Raw genomic sequence first — 18,905 nt, forward strand, 5'->3', positions numbered from 1 at the left:
CATAAACGAACTTCAGTTACACATCCCGGACGCCGGCAGTTATGTTTACAATAGGATATGAATTCAGATCGAAGGCGGACGTGTGGGTTACTTCCGCCCGAATCAAGCATGGCTGAAATCTAGCTGCATTCTGGGTAGTGTAGTCAGTAAGCAGAATGGGCCCTACCAAATTCGTCTGGAGGGGAGTCCTGTCAAAACTTCCTTTTGAAAGCTTTAAAACTGTCTGTAGGAGAAGATGTACGCCAGTAAAGGGCATTTCACTATTGACTTGTAGGAAGCTTAACCTCCCAGCGCCTTTCCCTGGCTTTCCCCCGTTGGCAGCAGACGCCAGGCCTCGGCACGTCCCCCGCCCCGGGTCTCAGGTCCGGCGCTTCCGGTAGGCCTCCCGGGGAGTCCCGGCTTCGGGGAGGCGGCGGCGGCCACTGTCTGCCGAGCCGTCGGCGGGCTTCCATCGTACGGTGGTGTGGGAGCAGCGGCGCCTGCAAAGCGGTGTTCATCATGGTAAGCAAACGGTCGGTACCCGGAGCCCGAGGCCAGGACCGGAGCCGGGGCCTGGCGGGGAAGGGACGGGGCGGGCGCGGAGATGCCGAGTCACCCGGGCCGCAGCCTGGGGCGCTCGGGTCACCAGCCGGACCCGTGACCACGAACCACCTGTGTCGCGGTCACGGCCCGCTTGGACATCATCGCCTAGATTTTTTTATTTATTAAAGATTTATTGATTTATTTGAAAGGCAGAGCCACAGAGAGGCAGAGAGAGAGGTCTTCCATCCGCTGGTTCACTCCCCAGATGGCCGCAACGGCCAGACCTGAGCTGACCGGAAGCCAGGAGCCAAGAGCTTTTACCAGGTGTCCCGCGCAGGTGCAGGGGCCCAAGGACTTGGGCCATCTTCCACTGCTTTCCCAGGCCACAGCAGGGAGCTGGGTCGGAAGTGGAGCAGCCGGGACTCAAACCAGAGCCCAGATGGGATGCCGGCACTGCAGGCGGAGGATTAAGCTACTGAGCCACGGCGCCAGCCCCGGGTTTTTCAAGATTTTTTAAATTTATTACTTAAGAGGCAGAGTGGCAGACAGAGAGGGGGAGAGACAGCACCTTAGTCCACCAGGGTTTCAGCGTGGTGCGTTGTCGATGACGCATGTCCCCGTCGTCCCGTCCTAACACCCGCTCCTCTCTCCTCCTAGTTCTCCTTCAACATGTTCGACCACCCGATCCCTCGCGTCTTCCAGAACCGCTTTTCCACGCAGTACCGCTGCTTCTCCGTGTCCATGCTAGCCGGGCCTAATGACAGGTCAGATGTGGAGAAAGGAGGGAAGAGTATGTGCCTGTTTCTCTTTTGAATATAGTTCACCTCTCCTGCCCTTGAGTCTCCTGCCGTCCCTACCCTGCGAGCGGGAAGCAGAGCTGATGTCACGGTGAAGCTCGCTTGGCCCAGTCGTGGCTCGGTGGGGGTGGGTCTCCCATGTGGGTGCAGGGGCCCAAGGACCTGGGCCATCTTCTGCTGCCTTCCCAGGCCACAGCAGAGAGCTGGATTGGAAGTGGAGCAGCCGGGAGTCGAACCGGCGCCCTTATGGGATGCCGGCACTGCAGGCGGCGGCTTTACCTGCTATGCCACCGTGCCAGTCCCAGTGGAAGATTCTGTAGTGAAAGAGCATTATGGAACTCTGGCTACTCGTAAAATTCTGCTTACAACTTTTTTTTTTTTTTTTTTAAAAAGAACAGAAGCCACATTTTGCCTTTGCTGCATCCTTTCTATTTTTATTTTATTTTGTTTTTTAATCTTTCTTCAACGTTCTTTTTCACAGTAATTATGCCGCCCTCGGCCCTCGATCAACTCAGTAAGTATTTTCCAAGTGACCTGGGAAGTTAGGTAAGGTAAATGGATGCCGCGAATCAGTGCAGGCCCCTCCGACATCAGACACGGGCAGCCTCTGTCAACCTCTGGCTGTGAACTGTCCCCCGGAGGGCAGCTGCTGGACTGGGGAAAACCCGGGCCGCGGGTGCCCAGGGGGAGATGGTGCATGGTGGTGGCTGGTGTGCAGCGCTGGGCTGGTGAGCCCTTGACTTCACTGCCCTGGGCGCCTCCGCTCCTCTGTGTGAGTGACCACGCCAGCCACTCTTGGGATTCCAGACGCTTGAATAAAGATATGAAGGCATCTAGCACTTCCCACAGTGCTGGGGCAGCTGATACCAGGGGCCACCAAACGGCCGCAACAGCTGGAGCTGGGCCGATTCCAAGCCAGGAGCTTCTTCCGGGTCTCCCATGAGGGTGCAGGGATCTAAGAACTTGGGCCATCTTCCATTGCTTTCCCAGCCACAGCAGAGATTGGATCGGAAGTGGAGCAGCCGGGACTTGAACCGGTGCCCATATGGGATGCCGGCACTGCAGGCGGTGGCTTTACCCTCTGTGCCACAGCGCCGGCCCCCTGGCCTCACCAGGTTTGCTCCTAAAGGAAAACATGGTCCCTTTTCCCAGAAGATGCCCCGTGCTGGTTCCTCTCTTTACCACCCATCTTCTGGAGCCTCGGGCGCCCACCCCCACCCCCATTTCTAACCCTCAGGTTGCCATTGCATCCTCAGCGCGGTGAACTCGGCCCTGGTCTCCCGCCCCAGCAGCCGCTTCTCTCACTGCCTCTTTGCAGGAGTGGGAAAGGCCCCGGGCTGTTCTCTCTCTCTCCCCCACCCCTGTCCCTTGTAAGCCGCCTGGAGACCCTACACGCAGCCCCGCAGTCCCCAGACATGGACAGAAATCTTGCCTTTTGCGACTCAGGATGTTGTGTTGTGAAACCTCCCTGTTCGAGGCAGGAGGCTAGAAGGGTCGGGGAGGGGTTGGAGAGGGGCAGCTCCACAGCCGGTGTTGGACGCACACGGTGGTGGCTCTGACGTCACTTGCCTGGCCTGACTCTTGACTGATGATGTCGCCTTCCAACCTCAGCGCCCTCAGTTAACCGGGGACACCCGTGGTCAGAGCTGCCGTGTGTTGACGTGTTGTGTGTGTGAGCTGCCCCAGCCCATCTGACCCCAGCCACAAGGGGGACGCAACCTTTGACCCAGCACCAGCCGTGGGCCACACCCAGTAGGTCCTGGGCCCAGCCAGGTGGATAGAGTGTGGATCCCCTCTCAGCACCCAGACCTGGTCATTGGAGGCAGGAACAGGTCCCAGAGAGGCCTTTTGGGGTGCCAGTCCCCAAAGCTCCTTGGGAGCTGCCTGCCCAAGCTCTGCTGCTCTGCTTGGTTACAACTGAATCTTGGGGAGACCCCAAATGTGTGTGCCTTTGCCCCTAAGCTACGTGGGACTTCCGCTGGTACACCCGTCCAAACCACCAGCTCCTGTCGGCCCCGGGAGTTGAGTCCCCAGTCTTACGCCCACAGGTTGTGTTTGGATCCCAGAACCGCGCTCTTAAGCTGGCTGACCCTGGGCACGGTGCTTAACCTGTGTGCCTTGTTTTCCCCAGAGGTGAAAAGGGGTGGTGCTAGTATCTACCCACCTGACTGTCGTGGGGGGGATGGGCCAATGGCACATGGCAGACACCATTAGTGCCATCTGAACCTTCTCAGATCCCTCCCCAGGGCCTGGGACCTCCAGGGTTTTCTGGCCTTGGGTGGCCAGCCCCTCCCTCTGTGCCCTGGCCCCTCCCACGTCAGCATGCCAGCGTGCTGTTTGCTGACTCCAGCTGTCCCCTCATGGGCCACCAAAGTGAAAGGATTCACCGTGTGGGGACTGGGCTAGACCCACACTGCCTGCCTGACACCGAGCGCTAGGTCCCACTCAGGTTGTGGCCCTGCCTGGCCTCCTTCCCCCAACCTGACCACTGCCATGGTTGGGCCCAGGCCTGTCTCATGTAAGTGCCAGCCATTCCCCTCCACGCCTCGGCTCCTTCCTCTGCTCAGACGGCTCAGGCCGCCTCCCCTGCCTGGGATTCCCTCCCTGGCCTGCAGGAGCCTGTCCCAGCAGCCCCAAAACATTGGAGCCACCCTTCCCACAGTACCCGCTGCATCTGTACACTCGGGATTTCTTTCTCAGAGAAACCTTTGAGCGCAGGGATTTGGGTCAGTACGTGGTTGGCACTTAAGTTATGTATGGACAAATGAATGAACGTGCCGTTTTTAAAACCTGCTTTGAGAGCACCACAAGTCTACGCCGGCACTGCAGCCTGAGCCAGCAGGCTGGCCCAGCTCCTCTCCTGGGCCGTGCGTTGTGCTGTGTGGTCACAGCAGTGGGTGCCTCTGGGGACTTCGGAGTCCAAGCGCCGATTTCGGGGAGCAGGGCTATGTGGAGCGTGCCCGGGCGGTGGGAGGCTCCTTCCAGGGGAGGGCGTTGGGAGAACAGGTTTCTCTCCCTTCCCTGGAGCCGCGTCTCATAGCCTGTCTTCTTTCTTAGGCCGGCTTAACATCACTTACCCCATGCTGTTCAAACTGACCAACAAGAACTCGGACCGAATGACGCACTGCGGCGTGCTGGAGTTTGTGGCTGACGAGGGCATCTGCTACCTGCCCCACTGGGTGAGTGGGGGCTGCCGCCAGAGCCTGTGCCCGTCAGCCTGTCGCAGAGTGAGGGAGGGGCCTTGTGGGCAGGGAAGCCCTCCGGCGCATGTGCGTGACGCTCAAGAGTCCTGGTGGAGGGAGGAGGCCCCGACCCCTCCTGCTTGGCTGCCACACTCAAGATTTGGTGGTGCTGTGGGGAAAGCTTTTTCTTTGACAGAAACCACAGCGGCACCTTTTTCTTTTTTTCTTAACTTATTCTCAAGGCAAAGAGATAAAGCGCTCCCAAATGTCCACACCAGCCAAGGCTGGGCTAAACGGAAGCCTGGAGCTGGGAGCTCAACCCAGGTCTCCCATGTGGCTGGCTGGCAGGGGCCCAGCCACTTGAGCCGTCCCCACGGCTCCGGATCTGTATACACTTCCCCTGTACTTGTAGCAGTTTCTGTCTCAGCATATGTGTTTTTCCACACGTGCTGGTGACCAGATCTTCCCAAAGCACTCAGCTCCTTGCTCCTCTCTAGGCCCTTCTGTTGGCCTGGAGTCCACTTCAAAGACGCCCTGTGGACTCGGGTCTGAATGGCCAGGGGAATGGGGGCCTCCAGAGCTTGCCCTGGGACCAAACACCTCAGAGGAGCCAGCAGACCAGTGCCGGCATTTTGGGAGGACCTTGTGGTGGCAGGAGCTCCACCTGGGTGACTGTGGGGCCCAGCGGCTCCCCTCCCCCACCAGCTCCGTGTCCGCACAGGCTGAGCTGTGGGAAACCCACAGAGGGAGGGAGGTGTGCACCTTTCTGTCTGGGCATAGCCACAGCGGTGTGCTGAGGCCCCCGCGAGGAGCTGCCTCCGTACGCCCGCCCCCAGGCCGAGGAGTTGGAGCACAGCCTGCTCTCCGTCGGCGTGGTGGCTGTGTGGCCCTTACCACTGATTTCCTGGATGTGTTGAGGTTCTGAAGGGCTCTTTCTTCCCTTGGGGCCAGTGCTGTGGCATAGAAGGTTAAGCCTCCACCTGCAGCACCAGCATCCCATAGGGGCGCCAGGTCAAATCCCAGCTGCTCCACTCCCAGTCCAGCTGTCTGGCCTGGGAAAGCAGTGGAAGATGGTCCAAGTGCTTGGGCCCTGGCACCCCTGTGAGAGACTCGGACGAAGCTGCTGACCTCGGTTTCAGATCTTGGGAGAGTGAACCAACAGGTGGAAGACCAGGCCTGTAGGCCATTTTTGGTTTTTTTCTGGTAGCCCCTAGCTGGATCTCGAGGGTGTGACAGCAGGGCCCTTGCCGTGGCCAGTGGTGGGCTCCATCCCACCTGGAGGCTCCCGCTCTCCTCTGGGTGGGCCAGCCTGGAACAGCAGCTAGCCTTCTAGCAGGCAAAGGCTTCCTGTGCTGAGCAGCCTGCGGCCCTGCTCCAGCCACTCGCGACTGCCTGGACACGTGCCCAGCTGGGTGCCCGCCATGCCCTGTGTGCTCTTCCGGCAGCCAGGCCCTCACCCCAGGCCGTGGTCTGACCCTGTCCTCCTCGCACCGCGTGGCTGTGTCCTGCGCCTGGCTGAGGAAGGCAGCCCCTTCTTGCCAGGCGTCCCCGGGCCTGCTCTCCTGTGTTACTCTGCCCTGCGTGTGCTCAGAGCCACCTTCCACTCACTGACCGAGTTTCCAGAAAAGCCCACCACGGGGCCTGGGCGCTCGGCCTGCAGCAGGCTCACTCTGATCCTTGGAGCGTTACTGTCCGGGGCCACACACGTCCTTTTACTGAAGCCAGCTGCCTCCCCGTCCCGCCGCACCCCTCTGTTTCTGTGGTGCTCAGTGTGACACGGCCTGTCATTCTGAGACACACACAGGGTTTCTCATTCCTGACTCAGCCTTGCCTCTGACCTGGGTTATGGCCGTGCTGCAGTGTCCTGTGTCCCCGACACCCATCTCTGTCTCACTCCTTACCAGGGGCTTCACAGAGGCAAGTGGTGCTTTCGTGGGCACTTCCGCTACAACCCTCAGTAGCAGACACCCCTGAGGCCTTGTCGCCGCCCTGGGCCTCAGCCCTGTGGGCTGTTCCTTGTAGGGTCAGTCATCATCCAACCTCATACGAAGTCCCTTGTAAGCTGCTTGTGGGACAGCTCAGAAGTGGACCCTGGGGGACGCCCTCTGTCCCTGGGAGTCCTGGAACAGTCCAGGAGGCAGAGAGGCAGGGCCCTAGCAGCACCCCCTTTATTGGTCGTCTTCCTTCCACCAGTTTTCCTGCTTGAGTTTTCCTCATTCCTTTTTGTTGTTGTTGTTTGTTTAAAGATTTATTTTTTATTTACTTGAAGACAGAGTTACCAAGAGGTAGAGAAAGAGAGAGAGGTCTTCCATCCTCTGGTTCACTCCCCAAATGGCCGGACCTGAGCTGATTTGAAGCCAGGAGCCAGGAGCTTCTTCCAGGTCTCCCACATGGGTGCAGGGGCCCAAGGACTTGGGCCATCCTCTGTTGCTTTCCCAGGCGCATTAGCAGGGAGCTACATTGGAAGTGGAGCAGTCAGGACTGGAGCCAGCGCCGGCCCCTCTTCCTCATTGCTGACATCACCTCACAGCTGAATTCCCCGCCTCCAAGCCTGGGCTCAGGCTCCTGTGCCGGGCCCAGGTCCGTGGTGGGTGCGTGCCGGTCACCGAGTGTGCAGGAGCCTCACGGAGCCTTCCCCTTTCAGATGATGCAGAATCTGCTGCTGGAGGAAGGGGGCCTGGTGCAGGTGGAGAGCGTCAACCTGCAGGTGGCCACCTACTCCAAATTCCAGCCGCAGAGTCCCGATTTCCTGGACATCACCAACCCGAAAGCCGTGTATCCTTCTGAAGCCACCAGGGTTCTTCTGATGCAGGATGGGTGTGCCAGCTTCTGACCCGGAGAGGGAACCCTGGGCAGCCTCACCCTGTCCAACTGCGAGTGACGGCGCTGAGAGCCTTGCTGGGCTGTGCCGTGTCGGGGTGTGGAGTCTGGAGTTGCCTTTTTATGTAAAACCTGCAAATCCATGAGGATGGTGGCGTGGTTTGGGCCACCTTCCGTTACTTTCCCAGGCGCATTAGCAGGGAGCTAGACTGGAAGTGGAGCAGCCAGGACACGAACTGGAGCTCACGTGAGATGCCGGCACGGCAGGCAGTAGCTTAACCCACTGCGCCATAGTGCCAATTTTTTCCTTTATAATTTTTTTTAAAACTCTGAATTTTAGAAGATGACACACACACACACACACACACACCCATATGTTTTGGGTTGCCGGCCCAAAAGATGGAAACAACAAAAATGAAAATGAAGGCATCCTTGATTTCCGGCAGTCTGAGAGGATTCCCTGTTTTCGTCTGTGCTCCCATGGGATTTTTTTCTCAATCAACCCATTTGATTGAGGTCTGATTTACACACATTAAAACAACACGTGGTTAGATCTGCTTGGCAAACGTGTGCACCCACGTGACACCATTGTCCATTAACTTCATGAAGTCCCCTCGGGGCTCTCCCTTTCTCAGGCTGTTGTGGGTGGAAGCTTCCAGCCCGTTTGGGAGACTCGCTCCCCGTGGTACTGCACCCCGGGGGTTCCTTTCCTCTCACTGGGTAGTCTTGTTAGATTGAGCTGTGGGTTTTCAGGACCGGCTTCGCTCTGCTTAGCTACAGGAAATCATTGAACCCTTCAGGGTGGGGGGGGGTGGGGGGACCTGCTGGGAGGTGAAGTGCGCCCCCTTGCCGTGCTGCCTTGACACTGGGCGTCTCCAGGTTAGAGAACGCGCTCAGGAACTTTGCCTGTCTCACCACCGGGGACGTGATTGCCATCAACTACAACGAGAAGGTGAGCTCGGGCGCACCCAGCAGGAGCCCCTCCCCGTGAGCCGGGCGAGCTGGGGTCTCAGCACCTCGCTATTGCCGGCCGCTGTTGGCTTTTGTGAGTCCTCAGGGGTTCGCTCGGTGCAGCAGCTCTGCTCTGGGGCTTGGTGTGTGGCGGGTGAGGGAGCTTCGTGCTGTTTCCGTGGCACACCTGGCTGCTCTGTGTGTGTGTGGGGGGGCTGCCCATTCTATCTCAGAAACAGCACAGGGCACCTGTGACCTGAGTGAACCCTTCTGGGGCGATACCTCCCCTCGCTGCTGGCAGTGTATGCCGGTGTTTCCTGTAAACCGCCCTGCAGTTTCTTGGCAGCCTTGTCCGTGACCCCACTCATGCGTGTGGCCTGCAGTCTGTCCCAGGAAGCACAGAAGATGTTCATGGCAGCACTGGCCACAGCAGGGAAATGACCGGAAACAGCCCAGTGCCAGATGAGCGGGGGCGCATCCACACAGTGACACATAGCCCTTTCTGCTTCTCATCTGTTAATGTTTTTGAAGACAGACTGGGCCCTGTGTAGGTTTTTATAGTGGTGGGACTCTCCAGACCTGTGTAAATGACCAGGAGAGCAAGACAGAACCCAGGTAAAAAGAGAACCTGCAGCAGTGCCGGACCAAGCCAGCAGGGCCACATCTGACCCTGTGCTGCTTTTTGGTTTTTTTTTAAAGGTTTTTTTTTTTGTTTTGTTTTTAAGATTTATTTATTTGAGAGACAAAGTTACAGACAGAAAGAGGGAGAGACAGAGAGGTCTTTCCTCCACTGGTTCACTCCCCAAATGCCTGCAACAGCCAGAGCTGGGCCACTCTGGAGCCAGGAGCTTCTTCCAGGGCTCCCATGCAGGTGCAGGGTATAGGGTCCCAAGCACTTGGGCCATCTTCCATGGCTGTCCCAGTTGCATTAGCAGGAAGAGGAAAAGCCAGGGCTTGAATCAGTGCCCATATAGGATACCAGCGCTGCAGACAGGGGCTTAGGCTACTACGCCACAGGGCCGGCCCGACTTCTGTGCCTCTTGCCTTCCTTTGTATACATCCGATCATCCCAGACACCCAGCAGCATCACTGTTGGCCACACAGCATCCTCTTGTATCACTGTAATTTGCGTTTACATACTGGCAAAGAGAAGTCATCTCACTGGCCTTGTTGCTGGGCATTCTGGGGGCGAGCCCATTACTAGCAACATTGGAGTGAGCGTTTTCAGACTTTTCTCTTTGAGTACTTAACAGTTTATGTACAGTAACTTCCTAGCAGTGAGCTTTCTGGGTTAAAGGTTGTGCCTTCTGCATTTCAAAGCATCACCACCCTGTCTAATTTGAAACACTCGTGGGGAGCGATATCTGTGACACGAGGGTGCAAAGGCAGCCCACCCCCCACGGCGTAGGAGGTGTGGGCGAGGACGGAGTGTGTCCTCAGCAGCGTGCTAGAAAACCACAGTGGCCTGGGCCGAGGTCATGCCCAGTGCTGCCACGAAACCACCTGACCCTGGTTTCTGCCTTCCCGCCACAGATCTACGAGCTGCGGGTGATGGAGACCAAACCAGACAAGGCCGTGTCCATCATCGAGTGTGACATGAACGTGAGTGACTGTGTCCTGTGTTCCGTGGGCCTGAGCCCCGAAGAGGTGGAGAGTTGGGTGGCCCCTGCCAGTTGAGCCCCTGGACTGTTTGGGGTGAAGAGGAGGCAGGTGCTGGCAGAACAGCATGAGAGGAGGCCACCAGCCTTGTGGCCTCTCTGGGCTGGTGGTGGTGGCCAAGTTTGCCCCCAGGGCTTAGTTGGCAGAATCCACGGGGCAGCTCAGACCCGCCCAGGAATGAATTTCCTTCCTCCCTCCCTCTTTCCTTCCCTCCCTCCCTCCTTCTTGGTTGATTGATTTGAAAGGCAGAGCTACAGAGAGGCAGGGAGAGAGAGAGAGGTCTTCCATCTGCTGGTTCAATTCCCAGACAGCCATAGCAACCAGAGTTGCGCCGATCCGGCGACAGGAACTTCTTCCAGGTCTCCATGTGGGTGCAGGGCCCCAGGGATTGGGACCATCTTCCGCTGCTTTCCCAGGCCACAGAAGAGAGCTGGATCAGAAGTGGAGCAGCCAGGATTCTAACTGGCACCCATATGGGATGCTGGCACTGTAGGTGGCGGCTTTATCCACTACACTGGCTCCATGAATTTTCTTAAGATCTGAGGAAGCCTTCTAAGTCTCCTGAGTAGGGATGAACTACATGGGGACTTCAAAACATTTGTGGAAAATAGAACTGAAAGATCAGATAATTTTTTAAAATATTTAATTAATTTATTTGAGAGGCAGAGTTAAAGACAGAGAGAGAGGTCTTCCACTCCCCAAATGGCCACGGCAGCCAGAGTTGGGCCCATCCGAAGCCAGGAGCCAGGAGCTTCTTCTGGGTCTCCCATGTGGGTGCACGGGCCCACAGCCATCCTCCACTGCCTTTCCAGACCATTAGCAGGTAGCTGAATTGGAAGTGGAGCAGTGGAGACACAAACTGGTGCCATAGGCGAAGGTTTAACCTACTGCAACACAGCGCCAGCCCAAGACCAGTTAATTTCAATGCAGAAACAATTTGAAAAACATGCATATGAAGGGTCATCAAAAAGTTGACCAAAAAGGGGTATTATGAAAAACTATGTGTTACAGACTGCTTTCATTTTTTTTCTTATTTTTAAAAATCTATTTTTATTTATTTGAAAGACAGAGTTACAGAGAGAAGTAGAGACAGAGAGAGGTCTCCCATCTGCTGGTTCACTCCCCAGATGGCCACAACGGCCGGAGCTGAGCCAATCCGAAGTCAGGAGCCAGGAGCTTCTTCCGGGTCTCCCACATGGGTGCAGGGGCCCAAGGACTTGAGCCATCTTCTGCTGCTTTCCCAGGCCATAGCAGAGAGCTGGATGGGAAGTGGAGCAACCAAGACTTGAACCGGCACCTATATGGGATGCCAGCACTTCAGGCCAGGGCTCTAACCCGCTGTGCCACAGCATCTACCCCTGCTTTCATTTTTTTAAAAAAATATTTTATTTGAAAAGCAGAGGGACAGAGAGAGAGAGTGGTCTTCCATCTACTGGTTCCCCCTCCAGATGGCCACAGCAGCCAGGGCCAGGCCAAAGCCAGGAGCCTGGCACTCCATCCTGGTCTCCTATGTGGATAGCAGGGGCCCACGCCCTTGGGTCATCTGCTGCCTTCCCAGTGCCTTAGCAGGGAGCTGGATCAGAAGCAGAGTAGCCTGGACTTGAACCAGCACTCAATGGGATGCTGGTGTCCCAAGCAGTAGTTGAATCCACTGTGCTGCAACACCTGCCCCTGTGTGCTTTGATTCATGTAGCATTCTTTTTTTTTTTTTTTTTTTGCCAGGTGGAGTGGATAGTGAGAGAGAGACAGAGAGAAAGGTCTTCCTTTTTGCCGTTGATTCACCCTCCAATGGCTGCTGCGGCCGGCACATCGTGCTGATCCGAAGCCAGGAGCCAGGTGCTTCTCCTGGTCTCCCATGCAGGTGCAGGGCCCAAGCACTTGGGCCATCCTCCACTGCACTCCCGGGCCATAGCAGAGCTGGCCTGGAAGAGGGGCAACCGGGATAGAATCCGGCGCCCCAACTGGGACTAGAACCCGGTGTGCTGGCACCACAAGGCAGAGGATTAGCCTGTTAAGCCACGGTGCCGGCCTTCATGTAGCATTCTTACAGGGTCAGAATTTCACAACTGAACACAGATTAGTGGTTGTCAGAGATCTCGGGCATCCCTGTGGTAGGAGACAGATCTAATAATACAGAAACCCACACACGCACACACACGCAGTACGTGGCGCACCAGGGAGGTCTGAAGGAGAGCAGCATGCTGTACGAGCGTGGGTGCCCTGGCAGTGACACCGGCCTGTAATGTATAAGACATTGCCATTGGGAAAACCGGGCCGAGTGGACAAGGCATCTTTGGGTGTGATTTCTTACACCTGCGTGTGAATTGGTGCCAGAGTGTCGGAGTGCTGGTTCAGCCCCTGGCTGCTCTGCTTGCGATCCAGCTCCCTGCTGGTGTGCCTGGGAGAGCAGCGGGAGATGGCAGGAGTTCTTGGGCCCCAGCCCCCTACAAGGGAGACCTAGCTGGAGTTCCTGGCTCCTGGCTTTAGCCTGGCCCGGACCTGGTTGCTGTGGCTGTTTGGGATTGAGCCAGCCTGTGAAAGATGATATCTGTCTCTCTCTGCCGTATGTGTCTTTCTCCCTCTCCGTTTCTCCCTTTCTGTCTGATATTCTGACTTTAAATAAATGAATACATAAATTAATTTTTAAAATTAAAAAAAAAAAAAACCTGCACGTGAGTCTACAGCTATCCCAGTTAAAAACAACAAGACAGGTGAAGCACCCAATATGGACACGTCTCAAATTTTACTTTTCATCTTGGAAACACAGGTGGACTTTGATGCTCCTCTGGGCTACAAAGAACCCGAAAGACAAGTCCAGCACGAGGAGTCGGCGGTAAGTGGCCTCTGCAGTGCCCCTGCACCTTTGCCCTTTAAGCTTCTGGTACTGCTCTGGGTTCCCAGGGCCGGGGGTGGGCGCGATGCTGTGTCCTAGCTGTTGGGGCGTGGGTGCGGTAGGCACAGAGGCTCAAGGGGAAAGCTTGGCATTCACTCTGTGTTCCTGTCTCTCCATCAGGAAGGCGAAGCCGAGCACAGTGGCTACACTGGGGAACTGGGCTTCCGTGTGAGTACCAGGCCCTGAGTCTGTCCGCAGCCAGACCCTCCGCTGCCTCCGCCCCAGGCATCTGCTGACGCGTGGACAGCAGCAGGAGCTAGGGTCTGCGTCCCCGTGCACGTGCAAGTCTGCTGCTCGCTCAGTGTCCAAGCCCCTTACATCCACTTTTGCCTAGAGTCCTCCCAGCAACCCTGTCAGGCATTCCCCACTTTTTCTTCTTCTTCAGGCTGTCCTGCCAACCAACAGCAGACACGCCCTTGTCCTTCCCTGAGGTTCACCATGTTTGCTTTGTCTCCCTGTCCTGTTTTTCTCTGCCTGCCCCATTTGGAAGTGAGTTGGCAATCAGGAGCCATAGCATGGCCGCTGGCCAGTCTCCCTGGGAACCAGGTGGAGGTGGCTCATGTGTGACCCCTGGGTGCTCGTGTGCTGGTACCAGAGGGCAAATGGGAAGCTGAGCTAAGAAGCAGGCACACCAGAGGCCTTAGCCCAGCCCCCGGGGCTTGGGCTGGCCTTGGAAAGACCGGGTGACCTTTGAACCCAGCGTTGGCTGCCACACGGCCAGAGGGCTCTCTCCAGCTTAGGCATTCCCCTGCAGCAAAGGCAGAGAGCTCCAAGCAGCTGGGGAGGGAGGGCTTCAGCCCCGAGGGGGACTGAGCCATGCCCCCAGTTTGCATCCCCGAAGCACAGGGCACTTGCGTGTTGTTCTGGGGGCTCAGCGCCTGATTCTCCTGCTCGCCTGCTTAGGCCTTCTCCGGCTCTGGAAACAGACTGGACGGCAAGAAGAAAGGGGTGGAGCCCAGCCCCTCCCCACTCAAGCCTGGAGACATTAAAAGGTGGGTCTGTCCTGGCTCTGCTCCTGCTGTCGTCTGGGGAGGGTCTGCGCCAGCGTCCTGGGTGAGGGCAGCCTCACTTGGTGCTGGTGACAAAAACCTGGGTCAGCAGCTGTGGGGTGGCCTCAGCCACCTGCTGCTCTCCCTGGCTGGGTGGAGAGTCCCTGTGGGGTGCAGGCACTGCCACAGCAGATCTCTGCTCCGGTGGCCGCCACGGCAGGGGCAAGGGCGAAATGCGCCCACCATCTGCGGGGCGTGAGCAGGAGAACGTTGGAGATGGGGTTTTTATCCAGCCTCCTAAGGAGCCGAGGGACAGTGTCCACAACTCCAGATGACCCTTCTCACAAGCCAGGCCCAGAGTCTGCAGCCGCCTGCCCCCCCTCCCCCCACCCCCAGGGTTTACGCCAAACCAGAACTCAGTCCCCACCCGGCTGCCTGCTAGAAGGATGCGAGGGTCTCCCAGCACCCTCTAGGGGGAACAGTCCCTCGGAGCCGCTGTCTCTTCGCTGGCCTGCCTCTTCATTGTCAAATCAACCTTGAGTCCTTTTTTTCAGTCCCTGAAATTAGCATTTGCCCTTGTCTCTCTTTACAGAGGAATTCCCAATTATGAATTCAAACTTGGTAAGATCACTTTCATCAGAAATTCACGTCCACTGGTCAAAAAGGTTGAAGAGGTGAGTTTGTTTCATTGGCAGTGAGAAGCGGTGTTGGCTAGTGGCGACCAAGAGTCTGATCATTCTGAACAGAGCTGTTCCTGTCACTGTTTTTCCAATTTTTTTTTTTAAAGATTTATTTATTATTTATTTGAGAGGCAGAACTATAGAGAGAGGGAGAGACAGAGAGAGAACTTCCATCTGCTGGTTCACTCCCCAAATGGCTGCGATGGCCAGAGTAGGGCTGACCAGGAGCCAGGAGCTTCCCCTGGGTCTTCCACATGGGTGCAGGGGCCCAAGCAATTGGGCCATCCTCCGCTGCTTTCCCAGGCTATGAGTAGGGATCTGGATCAGAAGTAGAACAGCCGAGACTCGAACTGGTACCCATATGGGCTGTCAGCACTATAAGGTGGCAGTTTTACCCTCCTACGGCACAACGCCCACCCCAAGTCTGCAGTATTTTGAATGACAGCCCCAGCATACTCACTGCCAACCAATCTATCAATGAAACAGGAGAACAGAAAAGTATTTTTAGACACTACAGTGCCAAAAAGTGATTTTCCTCATTCATCCTTTCTTGGGAGCCACTGGTGGATGGACCCCACTAGCATGAAGGAAGGGAGTAGGAACGAGAAAGCTGTGGGGTCCAGAAAGCAGGTATAGAGACTCCACCACTGTGTACAGCACCGAGGAAGGGCGGGCTAGAGTCCCTGGAGAATATGGAGACTTGCTGGCCCTAGCTGTTGACAACAGGACAAACAGAAGGCTGTGTAGGAAAGGGCCACCACCTGGCTCAGCTGTAGCGCATGTCACAATTGTCACCATGTAAGCCCTGGACAGCCCCACTGGAGGTGCAGTGCGCTGCAGGAGGCGGGGCTGCCAGGGACGTGGTGGAAATGACAGAATCCTTATCTTCTGTGTAGATGAGTGAAAAGACAATGCCCCACACTGACCACAGTAACGCAGGTGAAAAAATTACCTGCTGTTCTCAACCGTTTGGAAAAGCCAAGTTCTTTTCCTGCCAGTGAGGGAAGCAGGCAGGAATGTTTCCGAGGGCTGGTTAGTCTATCAGGAGTGAAGACCTGTTTTACTGCCCAGGGCCATTTGGATGTTTACAGCATCATTTGCAGACCATACAAAAAAAAAACCCAAGTAGCCTGCCATAGATTGGTTTTTCAGGTTCTGCCTGTGGGTGCCTTGGCAGAGCCAAACTAACTGATTTCATATGAGCCAGGGGTTCTAAAATACTGGTACTTGCCTGGTTGGTGCTGGCACAGCGGGTTAAGCTGCCATCCACAGTGCTGATATCCCATACGGGCACTGGTTCAAGTCCCATCTGCTCCACTTCTGATCCAGCTCCCTACTACTGTTCCTGGGAGAGCAGTGGAAGATGGCCCAAGTGCTTGGGCCCCTTCGCCTGTTTGGGAGACTGGGATGAAGCTCCTGGCTCTTAGCTTCAGCCTGGCCCAGCACTGGCCATTGTGGCCATTTGAGGAATGAGCCAGTAGATGGAAGATCTCTCTCCCTGTCTCTCCTTCTCTAATTCTGACTTTCAAATAAAATAAATAAATCTTTTTAAGAAAATATGGGAACTATGTTATCTAAGATTTCCTTTTCTAGGAAAAATAAGAAGCTTGACAAAACTTAGGCTGCAAAGCATGTAGTTGAAAACACTGCAAACCTTGGGGCTGGCGTTTGGCACAGCAGTTAAGGTACCACTTGAGATCCCCACATCCCACATTGGGGTGCCTGGGTTTAAGTCCTGGCTCTCCTTTGGTTCCAAGCTCCTGCTAGTGTGCACCCTGAGAGGCTCCCAGACTGAGTTGCAGGCGCCTGCCTCGGTCTCAGACGGAGCTGTGTCAGGCACTTGAGGAGTGCAGCAGCAGGTGCACATTGTGGTACAGTGCCTTAAGCCACTGCCTGCAATGCCAGCATCCCATATCCCATATCACATTGCCTGTTTGAGTCCTGGCTGCTCTTAGCTTCTGATCCAGGCCCCTGCTCATGTGCCTGGGAAGGCAGCAGATGATGGCCCAAGTGCTTGGGCCCCTGCCACCCATGTGGGAGACTAGGGTGGAGTTCCTGGCTACTGTCTTTGGCCTGGCCCAGCCCAGCCATCTGGGGCATGAGCCAGCAGATAGAAGCTCAGTGGATCTCTCTATCACTCTGCCTTTCAAATATATAAAGTACTGCTAACCTGGAAATAATGGGAGTGTCCAATGGTAGAAGTCTGACCCGCCTATGTGATGGGATTGTCTAGTGCCTTGGAATGCACTAGATAAGAAATGCATTGGCTTTGAAATTAAGTGGGAAGACAGTTTATATAAGCAGGTACAGAAAAGTTATTTTTGGGTGGCAGTGATGAGTGAATTTGGGAGGGTATATTTTATATTTTTTACGTTGAGAATGATTATTCTGTTAAAGGATATACAAATAGTCCCTAGCTTATGATGATTCACCTTGATGATGGTGTGAGAGCAGTAGGAACAGAGCTGGTGCTTTGCCTTAGTGGGTTAAACTACTACCTGCAGCACCGGCATCCCATGTGGGTACCGGTTCTTCCAATCTGGCTCCCTGCTAATGTGCCTGGGAAAGCAGCAGAGGATGGCCCAAGTCCTTGGGGCCCTGCCACCCATGTGGGAGACCCGGATGGAGCTCCTGGCTCCTGGCTTTGGCCTGGCCCAGCCCTGGCTGATGGGGCCACTTGTGGAGTGAACCAGCAGGTGGAAGCTCACTCTCTGTCTCTATTTCTCCCTCTTTCTCTGTAACACTGTCTTTTGAATAAAATAAATACATCTTTTTAAAAAGTAGGGACCATTTGAATTTTGGATGCTGATCTTTTCCTGGGCTATTACCGTGTGGGAGAGTAGCCTCTGGGGATGCTGGGCAGGAGCAAGAGCCCCGGCTGCAGTCAGGCCCGCAGTCAGTGTGCTGGGTTGTGTTTGGAAGGTCAGTTGGGGAACAGCACCTTGGACGTACACTGCTGTCGGCTCGGGATGGCTTTGCAACCCCGTCGTACGTCGAGTAGCATTTGTACAGTCACCTTGGTTTTGTTTCTCAGTAGTCAATGGCAGTTGGTATTTATGTCTTAGAGACATTTCTCATTCGTAGTTGGAGGTAAGGAATGTAGGTGGCTGGTACATGAGTCCCAGGGTAGAGCTGGTAGACTTCTAGAGAGTTTCTAAAAATAGTGTTTTGTCTTCACACCCAGGAAGAAGCTGGGGGCCGCTTCATCGCTTTCTCTGGAGAAGGACAGTCGTTGCGTAAAAAGGGAAGAAAGCCCTAAGTGGGGACCTTCGGCTGGCTGGACAATAAAGAATCCGTTACAGCTTACTGGCTTTTGCTTACTGGCTCACCAGGGAGGAGACTCAGCAGAGCACACTCTGGTGTTAGGGTTTGTTTCCAGAAGAATGATCAGCTCTGACCTGGGCGTGCAGCAGCTGGGGTTCCCACAGGCAGCCACTCCCTGGGGCTGGGGGCGGGGCTCCCACTGCCTCCAGGGGAGCAGAGTTCCCTAATTTCTGATGAAACCATTGCTCCAACTCGGGGTGCTCTTTCTCTTCCTTCATTCATTCTCTTCCCAGGTCGATTGCCTCAGCCTTGTCTTTGGCCTAGAATAAAAGTGGTTTCGCTAGTAAGAGCTGTGCTGTAAGTAATGGCTGTTGCACTGCTTGGCGGCAGTGTAAGTGTCTGAGAAAGGGTGTCCCTGCTTCTACTTTACGTATTGGTTTTTCCCCTCAAATACACCACTGCTCAGCAAGGAGACCCTGGTGTGAGTCGAGTTCACACTTTGATTTTGAATTTGTATGGGGAACAACTCCGTGGCGACACCGATGTGACTGTGAGTGGGTGAATGCTGACGGTGACGTTCCTCTCGCTCCTCCTTCCCTACACCTACACCCCCCTCCCAGTTTTCATCTATTGCATTGTCCAGGGTTCTGCCAACCTGTCTTTATTTTTGACGACTATTAATCTGGTCTCAGATCTTCACTTTCTATATAATGTGAGTGAGATCTTTTGACATGCTGATCCTATCATTTTGAATTTGTTCTTTACAAATAATTCTAAATCAAGAATTTCCAATAAAAACAGGCAAATGACCAAAACCCGGGTTGTCTCTCTATGTCTGATTAGGTACTGACTCAGATGAGTGGCTGGCCAGGCGTTGGAGGCAGGCCCCATGCAGCTGTCCCATGTGCTGTGTGCTCCTGGCGCTTCTGGAAAACTCAGGCTCCCTGGCCCCTGGGGTGGGTTGATCCAGGCCAGCCAGATGCCCTGGCTGGGGCTCCTGGCCACACTTGGGAGAGGGGAGGTGCCCTCTCCAGCATAGGTCAGTGAGGAGCAGAGACGGTTGCGCAGCTTCGGGCTCTGCCCTCTGGTGCAGCTGCCACTTTGTCACTGACAGTGGCCATTGCTGATTCTGGAAGGCACGAAGGCCT

The 18,905-nt window shown here is 55.5% G+C and overlaps 1 protein-coding gene across 2 annotated transcripts; it reads left to right on the top strand.

Moving 5' to 3' along the window:
• Positions 1 to 378: 378 nt before the first annotated feature.
• Positions 379 to 18,572, top strand: UFD1 (ubiquitin recognition factor in ER associated degradation 1). Of its 2 annotated transcripts, XM_062181951.1 has the most exons (12): positions 379 to 501; positions 1,180 to 1,312; positions 1,801 to 1,833; positions 4,377 to 4,498; positions 7,146 to 7,276; positions 8,201 to 8,273; positions 9,806 to 9,874; positions 12,699 to 12,764; positions 12,945 to 12,992; positions 13,728 to 13,816; positions 14,406 to 14,487; positions 17,678 to 18,572. In XM_062181951.1, exons 1-12 carry the CDS (start codon positions 499 to 501, stop codon positions 17,750 to 17,752), a joined length of 924 nt encoding a protein of 307 aa, XP_062037935.1. In that variant the 5' UTR covers positions 379 to 498; the 3' UTR covers positions 17,753 to 18,572. The 2 variants fall into 2 exon arrangements, with proteins under 2 accessions (XP_062037935.1, XP_062037936.1); XM_062181952.1 differs by lacking the exon at positions 379 to 501 and having other exon boundaries at positions 1,211 to 1,286.
• Positions 18,573 to 18,905: the final 333 nt, after the last annotated feature.

The sequence above is a fragment of the Lepus europaeus genome, chromosome 23 (genome assembly GCF_033115175.1).
Source record: "Lepus europaeus isolate LE1 chromosome 23, mLepTim1.pri, whole genome shotgun sequence".
Taxonomy (NCBI): domain Eukaryota; kingdom Metazoa; phylum Chordata; class Mammalia; order Lagomorpha; family Leporidae; genus Lepus; species Lepus europaeus.